The sequence below is a fragment of the Microchirus variegatus genome (assembly GCF_963457635.1).
Source record: "Microchirus variegatus genome assembly, chromosome: 4".
Lineage (NCBI taxonomy): Eukaryota > Metazoa > Chordata > Actinopteri > Pleuronectiformes > Soleidae > Microchirus > Microchirus variegatus.
Window position 1 is genome coordinate 5809131 of NC_139805.1, and position 19514 is coordinate 5828644.

A 19514-nucleotide genomic window follows, 5' to 3' on the forward strand; every position below is an offset into this window, starting at 1 on the left:
CACGAACCTCATCTGCTGACACGGAGAAAGACGACGAGGACGACATTTGACCAGCTGCGGATACCGTAGCGCTCAGGGAAGGGAGGGGGTGAGCAGAGCAGCAGGTCTTTGTTGTAAATTTCAGCCTCTCCTCTAGATGGCACTATAAACTACTTATTTCCCCTTTAAGAGGAACCATTCCAGGGTCTTGCGAAGAGCAGAAATGGAGATGATGGTGCCGAAGAAAGTGCCATGCCCACCACACCTCCTCTCAAACAAGCAACACTCAGCGCCCCAGGAATCACCCAAAGGAAAGTGAACTCCTTGGTTCTTGAGTTCATAATTGCAGATGTGCAGGCCTTTTCATTAGTGGAGAAAGACTCATTCCGTAAGATGGTTGAAGGAATTAGTGGGGGTAGGACACCCATGTGCAGAAAAACATTGATGCAGCGCAATGAAAGGGGATCTCAAAATATGAAGGAGGAACTTACTGAAACTCTTCAGGATGTTCAAACTGTGTGTACAATAGCAGATTATATGGACTGCTCATCATAGGAGTTTCATGGGAATCACCTGTCACTGGATTGAGCCAGAGACATTAGATCTCTGCTGTTTCTGTTTTATTTTGATGGACCGTTATTAGTGTCATTCTTAATAAAAGAACATTAATGTGTGTATAGTCTGCTGACATTTTTATTTTTTTTATTTTTTTAATGAAATGTTTCATATCATCCTTATATGTTTCTATCCTGTTTCCTTCTGGTGCTTTTTATTTAAGGATGATTTTTTAAGATTAAGATGAACACCTATGCACTTAGCTCAGTAAATTGTTTTATTTATGTTAATTAACACTAACAGCTGAGTAAATAAAGAAACTGAAAAGGGAAAATGAGTCAGTTCGTCTGTTGGGGTCATATTTTTTGCATAAATATAACCTTATAGTCTTTGTTCCTCTACAGCAAATTATAATATAGTGCACTTTCAGGGAGACTTGGACCAAACACATTCAGCCAGTTGGAACAGAAGATCGCACCAGAAAAGGCCTGTTGAGGAAGCAGGATTTTATGCTGCATTCCTACACTTATAAAATGCAATTCAATGTGGAGGTAATCCAAGTATTCAGAATACAATACTCAGATTGAGTAATGTAACAGAATATGTTACATATTACATTTTTGGGTATGTATTCTGTAACTGGATACATTTTAAAAGTATCCTTCCAAACACTGCACTTCACCCCACAGAGTGGGAGTGAAATATTGTTTTTAGTGGCCCTATGTGCCTGTAGCTTTGTTTGTGCTTCCACACTTGCACTTGCCAATATGACCAACAGAGGCTGCCAGAGGGTTGCTGCGTGAATGGGGTGAAGTCTGCCATCTCTGCCTTGTTATTATTATGGAAATGCGAGGATTTTTGCAGTTCTTGATTCATTTGAGTTTAGGCCTGAGGGACATGGTCGTCAGTCCATCACTGGGGTCTACTAGTCTTTATTTAAGCCTGTGGGAATATTTGATTGCCACATATTATCATACACATGTTCTTATTGGGTTTTGTTATTACCATTGGTGGAGGAAGTACTGAATCTCAGTACTTAAGTAAAAGTACAAATAACCAGAGTAATATTTACTTTAGTAAAAGTAGAAGTACCAAAATGACAACCCTACCTTAAAGGTGAAGTAAGTAGTTTATAGTGCCATCTAGAGGAGAGGCTGAAATTTACAACAAAGAACTGCTCCTCTGCTCACCCCCTCCCTTCCCTGAGCGCTACGGTATCCTCAGCCGGTCAAATGTCGTCCTCGTCGTCTTTCTCCGTGTCAGCAGATGAGGTTCGTGAGGTGAGGTAGAGGGCGAGCTACCGCGGCCGTAGCAGACGAAGCGGAGAGAGAGGAGGCGGGACTTCCGCTACAAGTAAAGAGACGCTTGATTTGTTCTCTCGCGTTTGTCCTTTTAGGCTCCGGTAGAAACATGGCGTCTCGCTGCTAACAGTGGCTATGCAACCGCGGTCCGCGGTCATGTTATTTAACATGACTTTTTGAAACACTACGAAAAATGAAACAAAAACTATTATACAGCGACTAGACAATGCAGGAGCACATAATATGTATAAAAAAGTGGATTTTGGGTTATCTAAACCCATAAATACTACACAGTGTCCCTTTAAGTAAAAGTAAAAAAGTACCTGATTTTAAATGTATTAAAAGTAAAAGTACTTGCATAATGAATGATTAATTCTCCGAGGCTGAATCCCAATTCCACCCGTTCCCCCTACCCCTTTGTCGGAGTTCCCCTTGGCCCTCAATACAGAGTTGAGGGTGCTAGGGGTAAGAACGTTCCCCTAAGAAATGAGACACCCCTCCATTACCGTCACGCCATCCTCACTTGACACTCGCTGTTCCAAAACAATCGAGTCGGCAAGCGATATCAAAGCAGTGTGCCGGTGTAATCAACCAAGGAGTGGTAATAGTAACACATTCACTGCGCACTAATTTCACTTAAAACCTTAACGTGTCATGTCAAGGGTTATCGAATATCTCAACTAAACAACAAATTATTGCCACTGAGGGTTTCAAGAAAATTAATAACATTATTTATATTTTCTCACCAATTACAACATTGAATCATAACATAATGGTGCCCCATGTGAGGCCTGAATCACAACACAGGATTAGGCTCCAGTTCCACCCAAAGGTGTTTGACACATTATTTTTAATCCAGGAGATTGTGACAATAAGTAAGAAAAGATACTTTTGCCAAACTATTGCCTAAAAGTATGAAGAAAAGTGGTAAGAACGTAATGCAAGGACGGTGCAGACACTTTAATTCTCACTGTGTTCTTTGTATGTTTCTGACAGACACTTTTAATCTTTTTCTATCTTCCGCTGACACACTGTATAACATGCATTATTATAAATTAAACTCTTAGCCCGTAGCGACATCAGTCATACGCTTATATAAATTTCCTCTTGACATTTTGTCTGACAAGTAGGTCTCCGAAGTAATTAAAGGCTAATTTAGCACTCTTAGCGTGTTTTGCTTCAGCTTCGCCCACAGATTGCAGTTAATTTCAGTTGCAACTCTGGGATGTCGGGGGCTGCCGGTGACCTTTCTTTGATCGGCTTTTTTTTTACCCGGCACAGCTGCTGGGGAAGATGTAGGATTCAAAGATTGCAGAACATTGGTTATCATGCTTATACCGACCCTGCCAAACTGAGCCAGACGAAGGCAGTGATTTTCTGTCAGACCTCTGACCTACAAGCTGGGAGTCATAGTGTGTTTAGAGCATTGATATGAAATAGCTGTTTGCAGGGATCACTTATATTAATGTGTCACCTTTAGTTTCATGTATTTCCATGTATTATTTGCTTTGTACATTAAATCTTGATCTCAGTATCGACACTGTCGCGTATAGTGTAGCTACTGCCAGCATACTAATACTCCGTGTCAGAAAGGAACAAAGTCATCTCAGACGGCTTTCATGAACATGGACTGCAGTGGTGTCCCTCTGGTAAAACAGGAGACTGGCAGCATGAATGTGAAGCTACAATACCTGAGATTTGTTCTCCTGGGCTGGCACAGGTCAGACAAAGATCTGCTTATGGAATGGATCATGATTTTGGCACAGTTTGGAAACAAAGACCTCATGGCATACCGATTACACATTACATGTGTGTCTCACTGATCGTACGGTATCTTGCAGGGTATTTACTGTATTGTCAAATAAACAAACAAACAAAATGTGGCACATCCTGTACAATACAAACAAATGTGTCGTTCCTTGTGGTTATCAGTGGACGCATAGAGGCAAAGATACTGAACAAGGGAGACAAAGGAAAAAGCCTACAAAGGTTCACTCAGGTGAAGGTTCAGTCAGTGATTTGCAATTATTCAAGTACTCCTTAAACCAAAGTTGGATGACACCGACAATTCGGTCAATCCATCCATCTTCTACCGCTTTATACTCCACATGAGGGTCACGGGGGTTGCTGGGATGCTGATGCCAATCCTAGCATCACATAGGGCGCAAGGTGGGGTCACACCCTGGACAGGTTGCCAGTCCATCACAGGGCCACATATAGAGACAAAAAACCCATCCATTCTTACACCTGTTGTCAATTTAGAGTGTCAAATGTGCACGTTTTTTGACTGTGGGAGGAAACTGGAGAACCCCGAGAACATCCCACGAGTCATACTTTTTAAAACCAATGTCAGTCAGTCATGACATTTATAAAATGAATGGCACAGTCGTGCATTTTACGTACAGGTGCCATATGTAAGAATGTGGCCAAAACTACTACACTACATTCAAATTCAAAACATCGAGGTCTTTTAGGTGTAATTTTCTGACGTAACTGGCAACCCGTGGTTGCTCTGTAGCTGAGACTCTACTGACTGCAGTTATTGGTAGACGGCAGTAGGTGGCGCCACATGCCAAAACATGATTTCAAAACATAAACATGATTTGCAGTCTGAAAAATGTTTTTTTTTTAATGCAAATATTTTGTCTGTACTGTTGTTGTTGGTGAGTTCAGTTTGTTATATGAACATTATTCATGAGTCTCTGTGACATATTAGGAGGATTTTATGGCCAGTTGCTTTAGATTTATTACATAATGCACCTTTAACTACTACATTTAGCTAACCCTGCTGCTGATAATAATAATAATAATAATAATAATAATAATATTAACTACAATCAGGCAGTTCAATAATGTTGAAAATAAAGTGTTTTAGTGCTGCAAAAATTAACCATAAGGGCTAAACAGGACACAACATAATAATAATGTGAGTAACCAAATGAAAATGATTCAAATGGAAATGAACAATACACTTAAATAACACTGACGCTGATAAAAAGAGCTTCCATCTTTTGTGTGGGGAATTTGGCTTGTTCACCAGGCTTGTAGAAATATAACAGTAAACTAGATAGATTTTGTAGCGATGGTGTAAATTCGCCAAAAACGCCTCCGTTTTCGCCTTCAATCCAAAATGGCGGCATTCCCGTAGGATTCCCAGGACGCTTGTCATCGACTTTTATTTAAAGCTCAACCTAATGAACATGTGTACCGAGTTTCGTTCATTTACGTTAAACCCGACAGGAGATGACCTACTAGCACTTTTTTGCGTCACTCTTAAGCCCCTCCCACTTCCAATTTTCCACGCTTTTTCACCGAACCTTTGAAATACGTAAATTTTCACCAGGCCTGACGTGGTCGCAAAAATCTCAATAATAAATCAAATAATAATAATAATAATTATAATAATAATAATAACTCTTTCAATTTCAATAGGTTTCTTGCACAGTCGTGCTCGAACCCTAATAATTTAATTATTAAAGGCTTATTTTATTTTGACATTTCTCTCAGTTTTTCACAGGACTCTATATCTAGATCTAATAATGTGATCAGAATGGTTCAAAATGGCTGCTGTGCAAATGTAAATGAAACCAATACGCTCTTAATCTGTACTCTGGATTATTTTTTTGTTTTAACAAGGAGAATAAACACTCATGGCCAACCCCTTTCTTTATCTGGAGTGTCTGTTATCTACCAACACCCTTCTTTGTTATTGTTGCCTGCAGGTGTCGCTGTTTATTCCTGGGCTCCTTGCAGCACCACACACACACACACACACACCCTCTATTCATTGTCCCATTGTGGAGAAGAGGAGTAGGAGATTCACGAGGCAATTATCCCTATTTGTTTATTTTTCTCTGCACATCAAATTTAATTGAACGAAATTGATTTGTGCTCTTTTGTTGCCATTCATTTTTTTTTTTGTCTAATTCAATCTTACCATCATGACCTGCCCGAGCCTGTGGACCTGCAGCAGCTTTAACTGAGCTTTCACCTGCACACACACACACACGCACACACACACACACACACACACACACACACACACACACACACACACACACACACACAGTTTGCTGTCTCTTTTGTCTGAGGCATCTCTGCAGCCAGCAGCAGCAGCAGCAGCAGCAGCGCTGAGGAGGAGGAGGAGAAGGAGGAGGAGGAGCGGGGTGTACCTGACATCTACAGCCGCGCGTCGCAGCTCTCTTCCCCGGCACAAACAAACCCGGAGCGGCTGCCACGACACGAGCACCGCCACCGCCACCCTCTCAACCCCCGGCGCCTCCAGTTTAAGATCCGGAGGGAAAACATGCATTTGTGGACAGTTTGAGTGGAAAAACTCCCAAACACTGACGACTCTACTCGTCTGCTTGTTTCACTCGGAGCTAAAAATCGGATTTTCTTTTCTTTGCTTTTTTTTGACGGAAAAGAAAGCAGGAGTTCTGAGAAGATGCGCCTCCTGCTCCCGCTGCTCCTGCATGTGCTGCTGTGTCTGTCTGCAGCACCGGGCCCGGTGTCCGGGGCGGACAGGAGCTGCGCCGACCTGCGGCAGTTCTACACCGGCAAAGGCTTCACTCTGGCCGGTGTGCCTCAGACCGAGATTTCCGGTGAGTTTTGCGTTGAGGAAATTCACCCGCGATTTCATTTGACCTGTGCAACACTTGTGTGTGTAGTTTTGTGATAATGAATAATAATAATAATAATAATAATAATAAAACCATGAATTTTATGGTTTTAATGGTTTACTTTTTTGTGACATGAGAGTTGCAGTGCATTTCTCCTTTAAAGTGCATATATGAATACGTTCATGACATTTTTGCTGAGCACATTGTGACTGATTGTGGACAAGATTTAACCTGCATATACACACACACACACACACACACACACGCACTGTAAATCTTGTTCAGCCTGATCATCAGTTGCATTAACTTGTGTTATTCTTTTACAAACCAGGTGTATGTGCTTATATAAGTTAGGCTACATATCTGTGCCCTGTTGTGCAACTGACTGTCTAGTGAGCAATGCACATTATATCATATAGTATAGTATACAAAGGTGTTTCCTAGACTCTCTCTCTCTCTCTCTCTCTCTCTCTCTCTCTCTCTCTCTCTATATATATATATATATATAGTCTCTCTCTCTCTCTAAATATATATATATAGAGAGAGTCAGAAGTGTACATCTCTATAATGTCATTGTCTGTTGAGGGCTGGAGGTGCAGGTGGGTGTTAAGCCATGTGTCTTGCCTTGAGCTATTATGGTCTATGTAGGGAATTTATGATTGTTTGCTGGTGTTTGCTGGTGCAGGTGAGAGTGTTTTTTTAAATTATTATTATAAACCACTGGTGATAAAAATAAAAACTTTGCATACGACTCACATAATAGCTTTAAAGGGAGACTTTTTTTATTGTCTGCCCTGGATTGCAGGTGTATGTTTGTGTGTGTGTGTGTGTGTGTGTGTGTGTGCACGTGGGTGGATTTGTTACCTCTATTAGAACCTTTTCTGGCATCAACACTGACCTTGTCAAGAGCAAACATCCTAAAGGAGGAACAAAACCTGGTCCTAATGAGGCAGAACCTTAGGTCAAGGCTACAGGGCTGAACAATGAATCAAAATTCTACCAAATGTTAACCCTTAGTGGTCACGCGGTGTGCTGCATGAGCACCCACGGCAATTTGCCGTGGGAATAATACACAACTCCTTATATGGACATCCTGAGGGTGTGTGTTTATAGGGTCACATATTCCGGCTTTAAAAAATGAGGGTGTTTTTTCCGACTTCTTATCTGTTATTGAGTCAAGATTACCATTCATTTTATATCACATTTTCAGTAGTGATATAGCAAATAGCAATAATTGTACAGAAGTCACAAAGTTAGACTGTTTTTCTGTACTATTTGTTTATAAAAACGAGCCAAGTGAACTTTAAACTGTGATGTATTTCACAAATTCAATCCGATTTTAGTACTTCCTTGCTGAGGTGTGTTTATATAGTTGGTGAAAATTATTATTATTATTATTGTTATTTTTCCTCAGATTGCTTAGGTTGTGCTGAAAAAAGGATATAAAAATAGTTTTTCCGAATGAAAATTAGTAAAAACGTAAAAGTTACCACGCAATCAATTGCAATTCCTTTCAAAATAACTGCAATTATACATTTATTCAAAATGGTTCAGCCCTAATAAAGGCTAAGATATTCATTAATAAATAACAGTTAGTTTAGGCTGTCTAGATTAATGGAAGTCAATGTCATGTTCTATGATGAATAACTGTGCAAACGGCTTTCTCTCTCTGTGTGTGTGTGTGTGTGGTTTGTCATGTGCATTAACTAATAATTTAGGCAGGTTTAAGCTTCCCGGCCCTGGGGCAGTAACCTGTCACAACTATAGGGTAATGAGCACACAATATAAGCTGCTTTTAAAAAATAAATAGTGGAGAAAAGAGAGAAGAAAGATATGGGATGGTTTCATTTTGGCACGCTGTCAATCAGCCGGTCGTCAGTCAGTCAGTCACTCCTGCAGCCAGTGAGGCAATGATGCGTTTAATCAATCAGTCAATTGCCAATCGAATCAAATAATCAATCGGCTTTGAGAGTTGTTCAGTGAGCCAGACGTCACACACATCAAACTCGCTGTGTATCTTATCTCCGCGGTCGCTGCTTCTTTAAAAAAAAAAAAAAAAAAAAAAAGCAGATTAAACTGTCGTTTACCGACGTTGAGGAAAGTACAGATGGGAATCGTAAAATTGAGTGGTCTCCTCCTTTAAGGCGATAATCTGTCGCTTCACCGCCCCCCCACCCCCCCATATTTCAACTGAGGACGGACAGAGCGCAGCTGTCTGGCAGAGGAGGAGATGAAAGTGATGAGAGGTGGAGGAGTGTTTGGATTGTGTTGTGATCTGAAGGTCACGCTGTGTTTGCATCGGTGCAAAAACATTAGGGCAGGCTTATTAATATTAGATGTGTGTGAATTTTTTGGGGGGGAGGAAACTGAGACTGAGACCAACAAACAGACAAAGAGACACTGAGACGAAAGTTTGACACAGAGTGAGAAAGTGAGTCATTGCCTCAGTCATTAAAAAGAGACGGATAGAAGAGGACACTTTCTCTCCCCTTCCATTAAACTTCTTCAATCTTTTATTTACGATGTGAGAAAAAAACGCAATACACAGAAAGGCAATTTAGTCAATTGGAACTGGATCTGCTCCAGTTGTTTGAGCAAAGGTGCTGTCTTCACAGAGCTCATCAAAACTGACAGAGATAAAAGCAGAAAGAAGGCAAACGGGTGAATTCTCTTCTCCGAGTGTGCTCCTGTCTCTTGGTCACTCACGAGGGTGTGAGAATTGACTCAACATCAGTTGTTTGTATTTGCATTTGGAAAGACATCTTTGATGCTAGGGTGCGACTTTTCCTTTTCATTTTATGTCTCTGTGTAGAAGCCAAAACATATCCACAGGCCACTTTCCAGCTACTTGCTCCACTAAACTGTCCACTGAGGAGGACACTTTAATTTGTGACTTCATCTCTTAATAGTTTTCCAATCGGCCAAAAAAGGCATTTATAGTGTATCTAAGCCTAATCTGTGCTCACAACGCCCTATTATGGTCCAGCAGAGGGCGTTGTGCTATGGTAATTGCGACAGATGGTCTGTGTGCTTCCAGGCTGTATATTTTGAAATTGTGAACCGTTTTATAGTGTTCAAGCTAGGGCTGTAAAGTCAAAGTCGACTGGCCGACTAATCGGTCGATGCGTTCTGGCTCGAAAAAAATTGTGATTGGTCCACTACATTTAAAAAAAAAAAAAAATATATATATATTTTTTTATATTTTTTCACAGGTAATAGCGTGTCTTCGGAGAACACCCCCTTGTTTTCCACTATTTTGGTTTAGTTCAGCTCAGTGGGTTGTTGTTGTTGCGCCGTGGCTAATGAGAGACAGACAGATTAGCCTTGTCATTAATTAGATGTGAATTTTGAGCTTTTCATTTGAGGCTACAGTCAGTCCTCCTGTCGCATCCATGTCAAAGACATCAGCAGTGTGGCAGCATTTTTTTTAAAAGTAGATGACGGTAAAAAAGTGAAATGCAAACTTTGCACGTAAAAGCAAATTTGTGTCTCAGCCGCGAAGCTGAGCTCCTATGATCGGTCTCGATCTGTGTGAGGACATGAACAGAGACAAATGATCTAAATATTCCTCAGCAGTTATTGTGATGATATGATGACAGATGCACGTAATGCAAAACATTGTCAGAGCCGTCAGACTCTGTTGAACTCCAGCCGCGGCTGCGGGTCTTTTCAAATTAAGAGCCTCTTTTAATTTGAAAAGAAAGCACCCCAAATTTCAGGGCTTTAGTCGACCAAGAGTTTATTTGGTTGATTACAGCCCTAGTTCAAGCTTAAATATTCTTCCCCAAGTTTGAACAGAAATCTGAAGTTCAGGTTTTTGAAAATAAAATAAACTGATGTCCATTCATAACTGTGACTTTACTTGGCTTTTATGCTTTTATGTCACTGTCAACTCACATTAGCACTGAAATTCTTCCCAAACATAGTCATAAACAGATCTCAAACTGAAAAGCAGTCACACTGAGTGAATGTCAAAGGGTTTCAAAGATAACAAAGTCAGAGTCTATCCCCATTAATCTCATTTCATGTTAATAAAATCCCCTTCTGTCCTGTCTGTAACTACATGCTGCTTTAATGCTGATGAATTGGACGGCTAAATCTTGTCAATGACAAGTGGAACATTTCAAAAAAGTCACAGTAAAGTTGTGTTACCAGAAAAAGAGCTCGTGAAAATCGTCAAAAAGTACAGTACATTCATAGTTGCCTTGATTTACTAAATGTATTCATTATCACTCAGTCCAGTAAACACACGCACAGATGTTTCGCCCCGGTGGCCTTCCTGTTCACGCACACTCACATTTTGGGGAATAAACACTTTCTTAATGATTTGTGACAGGACCCAGCTGTTTCCTGTCATGAGCAGCTCATGTTAGTGATATCTGCTCAGAGGAGACCACTTCAGTTTACTCACATCACCAGTTGACAAAATTCCTCTGTGAGTACAATATTTATTCAGGAAGGATGTTGTTGGAGCTTTTTTTTTTTTTTTTTTGACAAAGTGATGGAATAATACCTTAGTTTGGGAAACACGAGGACCACAGAGAAGTTTTCATGGATGTTGTGCCGGAGGATCATGAGGACAGCTGGTGGAACAGAAGAGGACACAAGAGGATCAGATGGAGGCAGATTATCTGCTGTCGTGACCAAAAGTTTATGTAATAGATGAGATTTTATTCTACGGATACACTGAACAGTTCAGACTAATTCATTCATAATTTCGATTTGTCTTCTTAGGACCCATTTTTGATTTTGTACTCCATGTGTTCCTGTGGGTCCTTGAAGTCCTTGCAAGTGTGTGAATTTGAAAAATCGCCTTAGATAGACACGGGTCATTGAAAGTGCTTGAAGAATGAAGTTGATCAGAGCCACTGTGACGAAGCGTGACGACACAAGGGACAAACCTGACCGGATGTTTGGAACCTGTACATGTTTTGATGGTGGGAGGAAACTGGAGAGCCTCGACGCATACAAAGGGACTGTGTCACTGGCTCACCAAAGAAAATTCCGTAGACTCACTTGAACCCAAGATCCACAGCACAATAACTTGTCCATCCTTGGACGCCATGTTCAGGTTTGGAAATTTGTCCTGGAAAGTCCTTGAAATGCCCAATTAAGGTGTGGGAATCCTGGTAGTCAAAGCAGTAGGTTTGACATTTTTGACAAGAGTTTGGTAAACACAGCAAACAGCCCCATCTGTGTTACTGTGGCAACACTAAACTACATTCAAAATGGAAAAAAACAACAAAAAACACAGCTTGTCAAATATGAATATGACAACATGAGATGAGCCTATTCATTGATGAAAGCGTTTTTTGAAAGCGGTCCTAGACAGGAAGTTCAAATTAACGCTGTTTTTTAGTGTGTATCTGCGTCATTACCTTGTTTAAGAAGCCCTGAAGGTTCTAAACAAACAGTTCAGCCACTGCTGAGAACACTGTGTTTTATTGTAATCTCGGGCTCAGCGAGATCTCTGAAAAAACCCGGTCCGGTTACGTAAACACCAGTTCTCTTGAACAGCAGATCCTCCTGCTCCGGGCACTAGTCCGAGTACATTCCGGTTGCGTACATTGAACCGCAGAAGAAGAATAACGTCCTTTGTGGAGGTGTTTCACGAGCGACAGTGTCTTCTGACTCTGGGTCTGACTCCGGGTCAAAGTCATAAAAGGGACTGCGGCGGGGAGTCGTGAAGAAGCTATTTTTAAACATTGTTAAAACAATGTTTTGATAATGAGGAGCAGTGCATCCACCGTTCCAGAGGGGGGAGCTGCACTTCTGAGAGTGGGTGTACTTCCGGGTACTGGCCAATCACAAGACTCTGTCTTCTGGGTGAGAGAGTTGAGTCTCAAATCTCACGGCTGGGAAACACCGTCAGAAAAGAGGATTTCTATCGGCCCGTTTACAGCAACGAGGAGGTTTTTGACCATAAAAACAAGTTAATGTATGTAATTAGAACTCCAACTAACATATATGTGCAACAGGACGACTCTATGTGAGCTTTAACTGTGTGTTCTTTCAATCAATGCGCCTGTATGTGCTAGTTTTTTTTTGTTTTGATGGGAAAGCAGCCAAAACATACAACATATAAGGTGCGTAACATTCTGAAGTTGACGTTCCCCTGTCATTCTGCGAGGAGAGGAAATGATTTTGATGTCGACACAGATTAGATCTATACCGCCAACTACAAGCATGTTGTTGGAGCCGGTTCAGATCTCTGTAAGTGGATATGATTAATATCAGAATTTCAAAGTAAATAGAGTGAAACATAACAAGCAGATGCTCTAAATTCCTACCCAGAGCTTGACAAAAGCCTCTTTTCTTCTCTCGCCCTGCTCGCACCTATTGTCCCATAGGTTTAACACCATGTGAATGGAAGTCATCCTTCCTTCTGTCTGCCCGTCTGTCTCTGTGCCTGCGAGCGCTTTTTCTCTTTTTAACGCACACATTGTGCCTGGTTATAGTTAAAGACTGACCTGTCCTATATGTGTGTGTGTGTGTGTGTGTGTGTGTGTGTGTGTGTGTGTGTGTGTGTGTGTGTGTGTGTGTGTGTGTGTGTGTGTGTGTGTGTGTGTGTGTGTGTGTGTGATCCTTGTGTTTAAAAGTCAGTGAAAGCCAACACCTTCTCCAGGGAAGACACTTAGTTTTCATTCACATGTCCACTGTCACACCCATGTGATCGTATGACACACAGAAACATGAGGGAGATGAGTTCTGATGCATGTGTGTATGTTTGTGTTGTGTTTCCATACGTTGTTGCTTGTCGGAAAGGAAAAGAGAGAAGATGCGCTGAGGATGTATATCGGATGTATGACCGCACCTGTGTTTTAAGTCAGATTAGCTGTGGATGAGGATACGTTGCTTTGGTTAGCAGTCAATAACTCTTTAACAAGACAGAGTCAATAGTGGAGCTTCCACTTATTTACATTTACACCATTTAAAGTTTCAATCTTCCACACCAGAAAAGTGGCAATAGACTGCTGTCAATCTGTCTCTATTCATGCGTGGAGTTGTCCATTAATACATTAATAGGGGCACTAAACGTCGACATGCAACAAGATTTCTAGGATGCACAGCATTCCAGATCCTGAGAAAAGTGGGTTTTATCCGCAGAAGAATTCAAATTTGTGGTGTTAAAGGTCACATAGAGTGGTCCTGTTGCACATAAATGTTAGTTATGGAGGTCTACTTACATATATTAACTTGTTTTTATGGTCAAAAACCTCCTGGTTGCTGTAAACTAGCCGATAGAAATCCTCTTTTCTGACAGTGTTTTTCAGCCGCGATGTTTCAGAGTGAACTTTCACCCCCAGAAGACAGAGTCTTGTGATTGGCCAGTACTATCCAGCACATCCGTTCTCAGAAGCGCAGCGCCCCCCTCTGGAACGGCGGATGCACTGCTCCTCATTATCAAAACATTGTTTTAACAGTGTTTAAAAATAGCTTCGTCACGACTCCCCGCCGCAGTCCCTTTTATGACTTTAAACCGGAGTCAGACCCAGAGTCAGAAGACACTGTTGCTCGTGAAACACCTCCACAACGGACGTTATTCTTCTTCTGCGGTTCAATGTACGTAACCGGATGTGCCCGGACTACCGCCCGGAGCAGGACGATCGGTTGTTCAGGAGAACCGCTGCTTACGTAACTATTACGGGATTTTCAGTGATCTCGTTGAGCCCCGAGATTACAATAAAACACAACGTTCTCAGCAATGGCTGAACTGTTTGTTTCGAACCGTCAGGCTTCATAAACAAGGTAATGACGCAGATACACACCAAAAAAAACAGCGATAATAGGAACTTCCGGTCTAGTTCCGCTTTAATAGGTCAAAACATGATCTGTTACATGGTAGGAGAAAAATGTTCCTGTATCTCACAAGATTGTATTCAGTCAGGAGGCAGAAGTTATAGGCTGTTCATCTGTGAATACATGTGATGTAGGGAGGAGGAGGAGGAGGGAACGCAACAAAGAGGAAGTCGCACAAAAGACTCACCATCAGCTGCTGCTGCTGTTTTTCATCTCTCCGGGAGTAAAACTGTCCTATTTAATGGTTCAAAGTCTCCTCATATTGCAGTTTGTCGCATATTCGTGATGTGGGAGGAGGAGTGTAAAATGTATGGCTGGTAGTGTTTTTATATGTCTATAAATATGTATTCATTCTGTTCCATCACAAATGTGGACATGATAATCACTTACTCCCTCTCGATGGAGTCATATAAAGCTCAGTGTGACAAGTACATGATACGAGAAGAGAGCATCAGTGTAAACATCACCGCTGGAATCCAAACTCCCCCTCAAGGTTTTATTATGAAGTTTTCACTTTGACCTCAACACTTGTCGTCCTCAGGCAGACACACACACAGAGGTGGGGATGTATTGTGTGTCTGCCAGAGGAAAAGTGTGGTTAGACTTCCCACAATAAAGAATACAAACCAAAATTGCTTTAATTTGAACTCAAATTGATTAATTCAACTCTTAGTGCTCACACGTGGGAATAATACACAAGTCCTTATATGGACATAATTGTGCGGAAGTTTTTTTTTCCTTTCCTTTTTTTGTTCTTAAAAACGAGCCAGGCATAATTTGAACTGTGACATAATTTCTAAATTTCCTAAAAATTAAATCCCATTTTAAAACATTTTAGTGTTGTTTGCCCAAGTGTGTTTATAAAGTTGGTGAAACTGGAAACAAAAAAAACAGGCTGTGCTGAAAAAACAACACTCACATTTTTATACGTTTTAGCATAGTAATGTGAAAAAACAGCCTAAATGCGGCTAAAACATACATGTGTCATGTATAATCATAGCTTTTATCTTTAAATATTCTTGCTGATATTATTTTTAACAACAACACAGTTCATTGATGATAAAAATTGTAAAAAATAAAAATTCTTCATTTTTAACTTTAGGTGAACATCAATATTTTACAGGTTATTGAGGCTGGTTCACATCTGCCCATGATGTCTGGGAAGTCATTGTGTGTGTGTGTGTGTGTGTGTGTGTGTGTGTGTGTGTGTGTGTGTGTGTGTCTGTGTGAGAGGAAATTGATACTGTCCGTCATCTGTCGCCCATCACACGCTCACTCAGGCGTTAACAACGAATACCACCAAGTAGAACGCCCTATTCCCGGTCCACACACACATAATTGGTCTCTCCATATTCTCTGTATACACTCCTCCCTCTCTCTCTCTCTCTGTGTGTGTGTGTGTGTGTATCTGTCTCTTTTCCTTTTTTTTTTCTTCCATCTCTGCATTGTTTTTACCAGACAGTCTCAGATCTGTGAGTGCAGGTTTGTCTGTGTCTCTGTGAGGGACGGAGGGTTTGCTTGGCAAAGATCTGTTAAAAGCAGAGCTGTGAATCTTTCATGATGTCTGATGTGAGGACATGATAGAGAGAGAGAGAGAGAGAGAGAGAGACAGAGAGAGAGGGTGGGGGGGGTAAGGAAGAGCAAGGAGCAGATCTGAGAACAGGAGACCAGATTGGAAATGATAAGGGAGGAGGCTTTGTCCTTGATGCCGTTCCACTCATGTCCCCTTCATCCTCCCGTCATAGAGGAGGAGTGAGTGCTGGTGCAGCAGCTGGTTTCATACTGACTCTGACTCCGTCTGTCGCCCCACAAACATACAGAGCTGTGGGACTAATCTGATTCTAACCAGAACGTTGATTTTTATTTTAGATTTCTCATTATGCACAAGTGGTTTGTTTCCATGTGTGTCCGTGCACAATGTCTATATGCTGCTGAGGTGGAATACTGTCCCTGTCCTAGTACACAGTACGAGCCCTATAGTGGGAAATCAGTTTATTGAATGATGTGTGTCGGTCCACTGTGCCAGGAGACAATACGTCCCCTTGCAGCTTGATAGTCCATGTGTCTGAGTTTTTGCCATGTTTTTGTCATCTGTTCTTGCTCTTGGTGGGAACTGTGGCAGAGTCCAACTCTGGTCTACATGTGATAGTAATTAGCCTTCCAATGTTTGGATTGGATTAACATTCATTCATTCATTCCTTCCTTCATCTTCTACTGCTTAAAGGGACAATATGTAGTATTTATGGGTTTATATTACCCAAAATCCACTTTTTTATACATATTATGTGCTCCTGCATTGTCTAGTCGCTGTATAATATTCTTTGTTTCATTTTCGTAGTGTTTCAAAAAGTCATTTAAAATAACATGGTCGCGGGCCGCGGTCGCATAGCCACTGTTAGCAGCGAGACGCCATGTTTCTGCCGGAGCCTGTACGGACAAACGCGAGAGAACAAATCAAGCGTCGCTTTACTTGTAGCGGAAGTCCCGCCTCCTCTCTCTCCGCTTCGTCTGCTACGCCCTCTCCCTTGCCTTACGAACCTCATCTGCTGACACGGAGAAAGACGACGAGGACGACATTTGACCGGCTGCGGATACCGTAGCGCTCAGGGAAGGGAGGGGGTGAGCAGAGCAGCAGGTCTTTGTTGTTAATTTCAGCCTCTCCTCTAGATGGCACTATAAACTACTTACTTCCCCTTTAAGGCCCTGGTAAACTTCCACACACCTGCCGAAGTCCAGGTCACATTGCGCGTTGCATATCGTGGACATTGGTATACGTGGACTTGGGGAATAGGACCCATTCCTACTAGAGCTGAAACGATTAATCGATGACTAAATTAATCGCCAACCATTTTGATAATCGATAATCGGTTTGAAGCTTTTTTCGTGATTAAAACAAGATTTCTGATTGTTTCAGCTTCTTAAATGTGAATATTTTCTTGGTTTCTTTGCGCCACAGACAACAAAGAAATCATTAAAACTGAATCATTTTGGTTTGTGAACAAAACATGGACGTTCGAGAACATCATTTCCAGCTTTGACAAACACTGATCGCCGTTTTTTAGCATCATCTGACGTTTTATGGATCGATTAATTTTATGGATCGATTAATTTTATGGATCGATTAATTTTATGGATCGATTAATCGAGAAAATTATCGACAGGTTAATCGATTACAAAAATAACTGTTAGTTGCAGCTCTAATTCCTACCTAAGACGAAGGGAACGATGCTACATCTCCCTCGGTCACAGCGGAAAGGTCCATTGGGCAGGGGGGGGTGCCAGGTGCCTGGTGGAGGCTTGGATGACTATCCTTGACGATTACTTCTTCTGTTGTCTAAATGGTTTTTCTCCTTGGTGAGTGGGGTTTATACTCCACCTACCATTGGGGCAGTGATTCACTTGACGCATGCACTGTCCACGTTCTCGCAACGCACTCTTCACGCGTGGTTTCCAAAATCTGTGCATGCAATAGGTGTTTGGTCTACTGGGAAGGGAAGTATACTAGGGCCTTTAATCCTCCACATGAGGGTCGCTGATTCCAATCCCAGCTGACATAGGGCGAAAGAGCAGGGGACACACTGACCATCAAACAACAAACAACCATCGACTCTCACACTCACACTTATGGTCAATTCAGAGTGTCCAATTTGTTGATAATCCCCAAATCTGCATGTTTTTTTTTGGACTGTGGGGGGAAACCAGCGAACCCGGAGATAACCCACCCACACACACACGCAGAAAGGCCTTTTTTCTGACTGGGTGTTCTGTTCTGTCCTGTTTTATTCGGACAAAGACAATAATTAAAGCGGAACTAGACCGGAAGTTCCTATTATTGCTGTTTTTTTGGTGTGTATCTGCGTCATTACCTTGTTTTTGAAGCCCTGACGGTTCGAAACAAACAGTTCAGCCATTGCTGAGAACGTTGTGTTTTATTGTAATCTCGGGGCTCAACGAGATCACTGAAAATCCCGTAATAGTTACGTAAGCAGCGATTCTCCTGAACAACCGATCGTCCTGCTCCGGGCACTAGTCCGGGCACATCCGGTTACGTACATTGAACAGCAGAAGAAGAATAACGTCCGTTGTGGAGGTGTTTCACGAGCAACAGTGTCTTCTGACTCTGGGTTTGACTCCGGTTTAAAGTCATAAAGGGACTGCAGCGGGGAGTCGTGACGAAGCTATTTTTAAACACTGTTAAAACAATGTTTTGATAATGAGGAGCAGTGCATCTGCCGTTCCAGAGGGGGGCGCTGCTCTTCTGAGAACGGATGTGCTGGATAGTACTGGCCAATCACAAGACTCTGTCTTCTGGGGGTGAAAGTTCACTCTGAAATCTCGCAGCAGAAAAACACTGTCAGAAAAGAGGATTTCTATCGGCTAGTTTAAAGCAACTAGGAGGTTTTTGACCATAAAAACAAGTTAATATATGTAAGTAGACCTCCATAACTAACATTTATGTGCAACAGGACCACTCTATGTGACCTTTAAATGTTTTCTAATGTAATTTTCACAAGTTGCCTCCTGTATTAAGTCTGAACCACAAAAACACAATGACTCATGTGTAACACTGCAGTAACATAAATTGCAAAGAGAGGCAACAGTTACGTGATAATAAGCTGCTCGTGGATAGTTTGGACTTTCAGCACATTGACATGAAGCCATCAAGTATTTACAAGTATTTATTTTTTCTTCAGATTCCTGATCCTTCAGTCAGTTTTTTGAGTGGGGCCGTCGCGGTATTGATTTTTTATCTTTACCACACACATTTTGTCAAAGCCATTTATAAATGCCAACGGTGATATTAGATGCTGTGCATTGCAGTGAATATCTGTGTCACTGCTCGTTTTTTTAGGTATGTGCAGTGATAATGACCGTTAATACACACAGATTAAAGTATGACAGAGCCCCACCCAAACAGCTGTTCTGACTGGCTGTGCGTGTCGCTGTGAAGCACGCAGAGAAAGTCATCATGCTCATTACGAATCATGTGCTCTTAAGGCTGAGAAAACACGCCTGATGAAACGGTGGAATCGAAGCAGAATTAATTAAATCTGGAAGGAACCTCACAGACTTCAGTGCATAGACACATCTGGCTTCAGCTTAAACACTCTTGGTGTCACATCTGTATGCTTCATTGTAAAGTCAGTCTATAGTTGTCACAAAAGCAGAAAAAAGAACAAAATAACAGCTTTCTTTCATGATGTGATCATTTCTGCCTCTGCTATTATTTCCCTTGAGAAATGATTGAGCAGTATGC

General features: G+C 41.6%; 1 protein-coding gene across 1 annotated transcript in view; it reads left to right on the forward strand.

Moving 5' to 3' along the window:
* Positions 1 to 231: 231 nt before the first annotated feature.
* gpc1a (glypican 1a) overlaps positions 232 to 19514 on the forward strand; it is a gene marked incomplete at both ends in the record, with an annotated part of 59447 nt that continues 40164 nt past the window's right edge. Inside the window, 2 exons of the mRNA XM_083887748.1 lie at positions 232 to 394; positions 6263 to 6439. Of these exons, the coding sequence (XP_083743874.1) occupies positions 232 to 394; positions 6263 to 6439 (340 nt within the window). The remainder of the gene's footprint in view (positions 395 to 6262; positions 6440 to 19514) is intronic.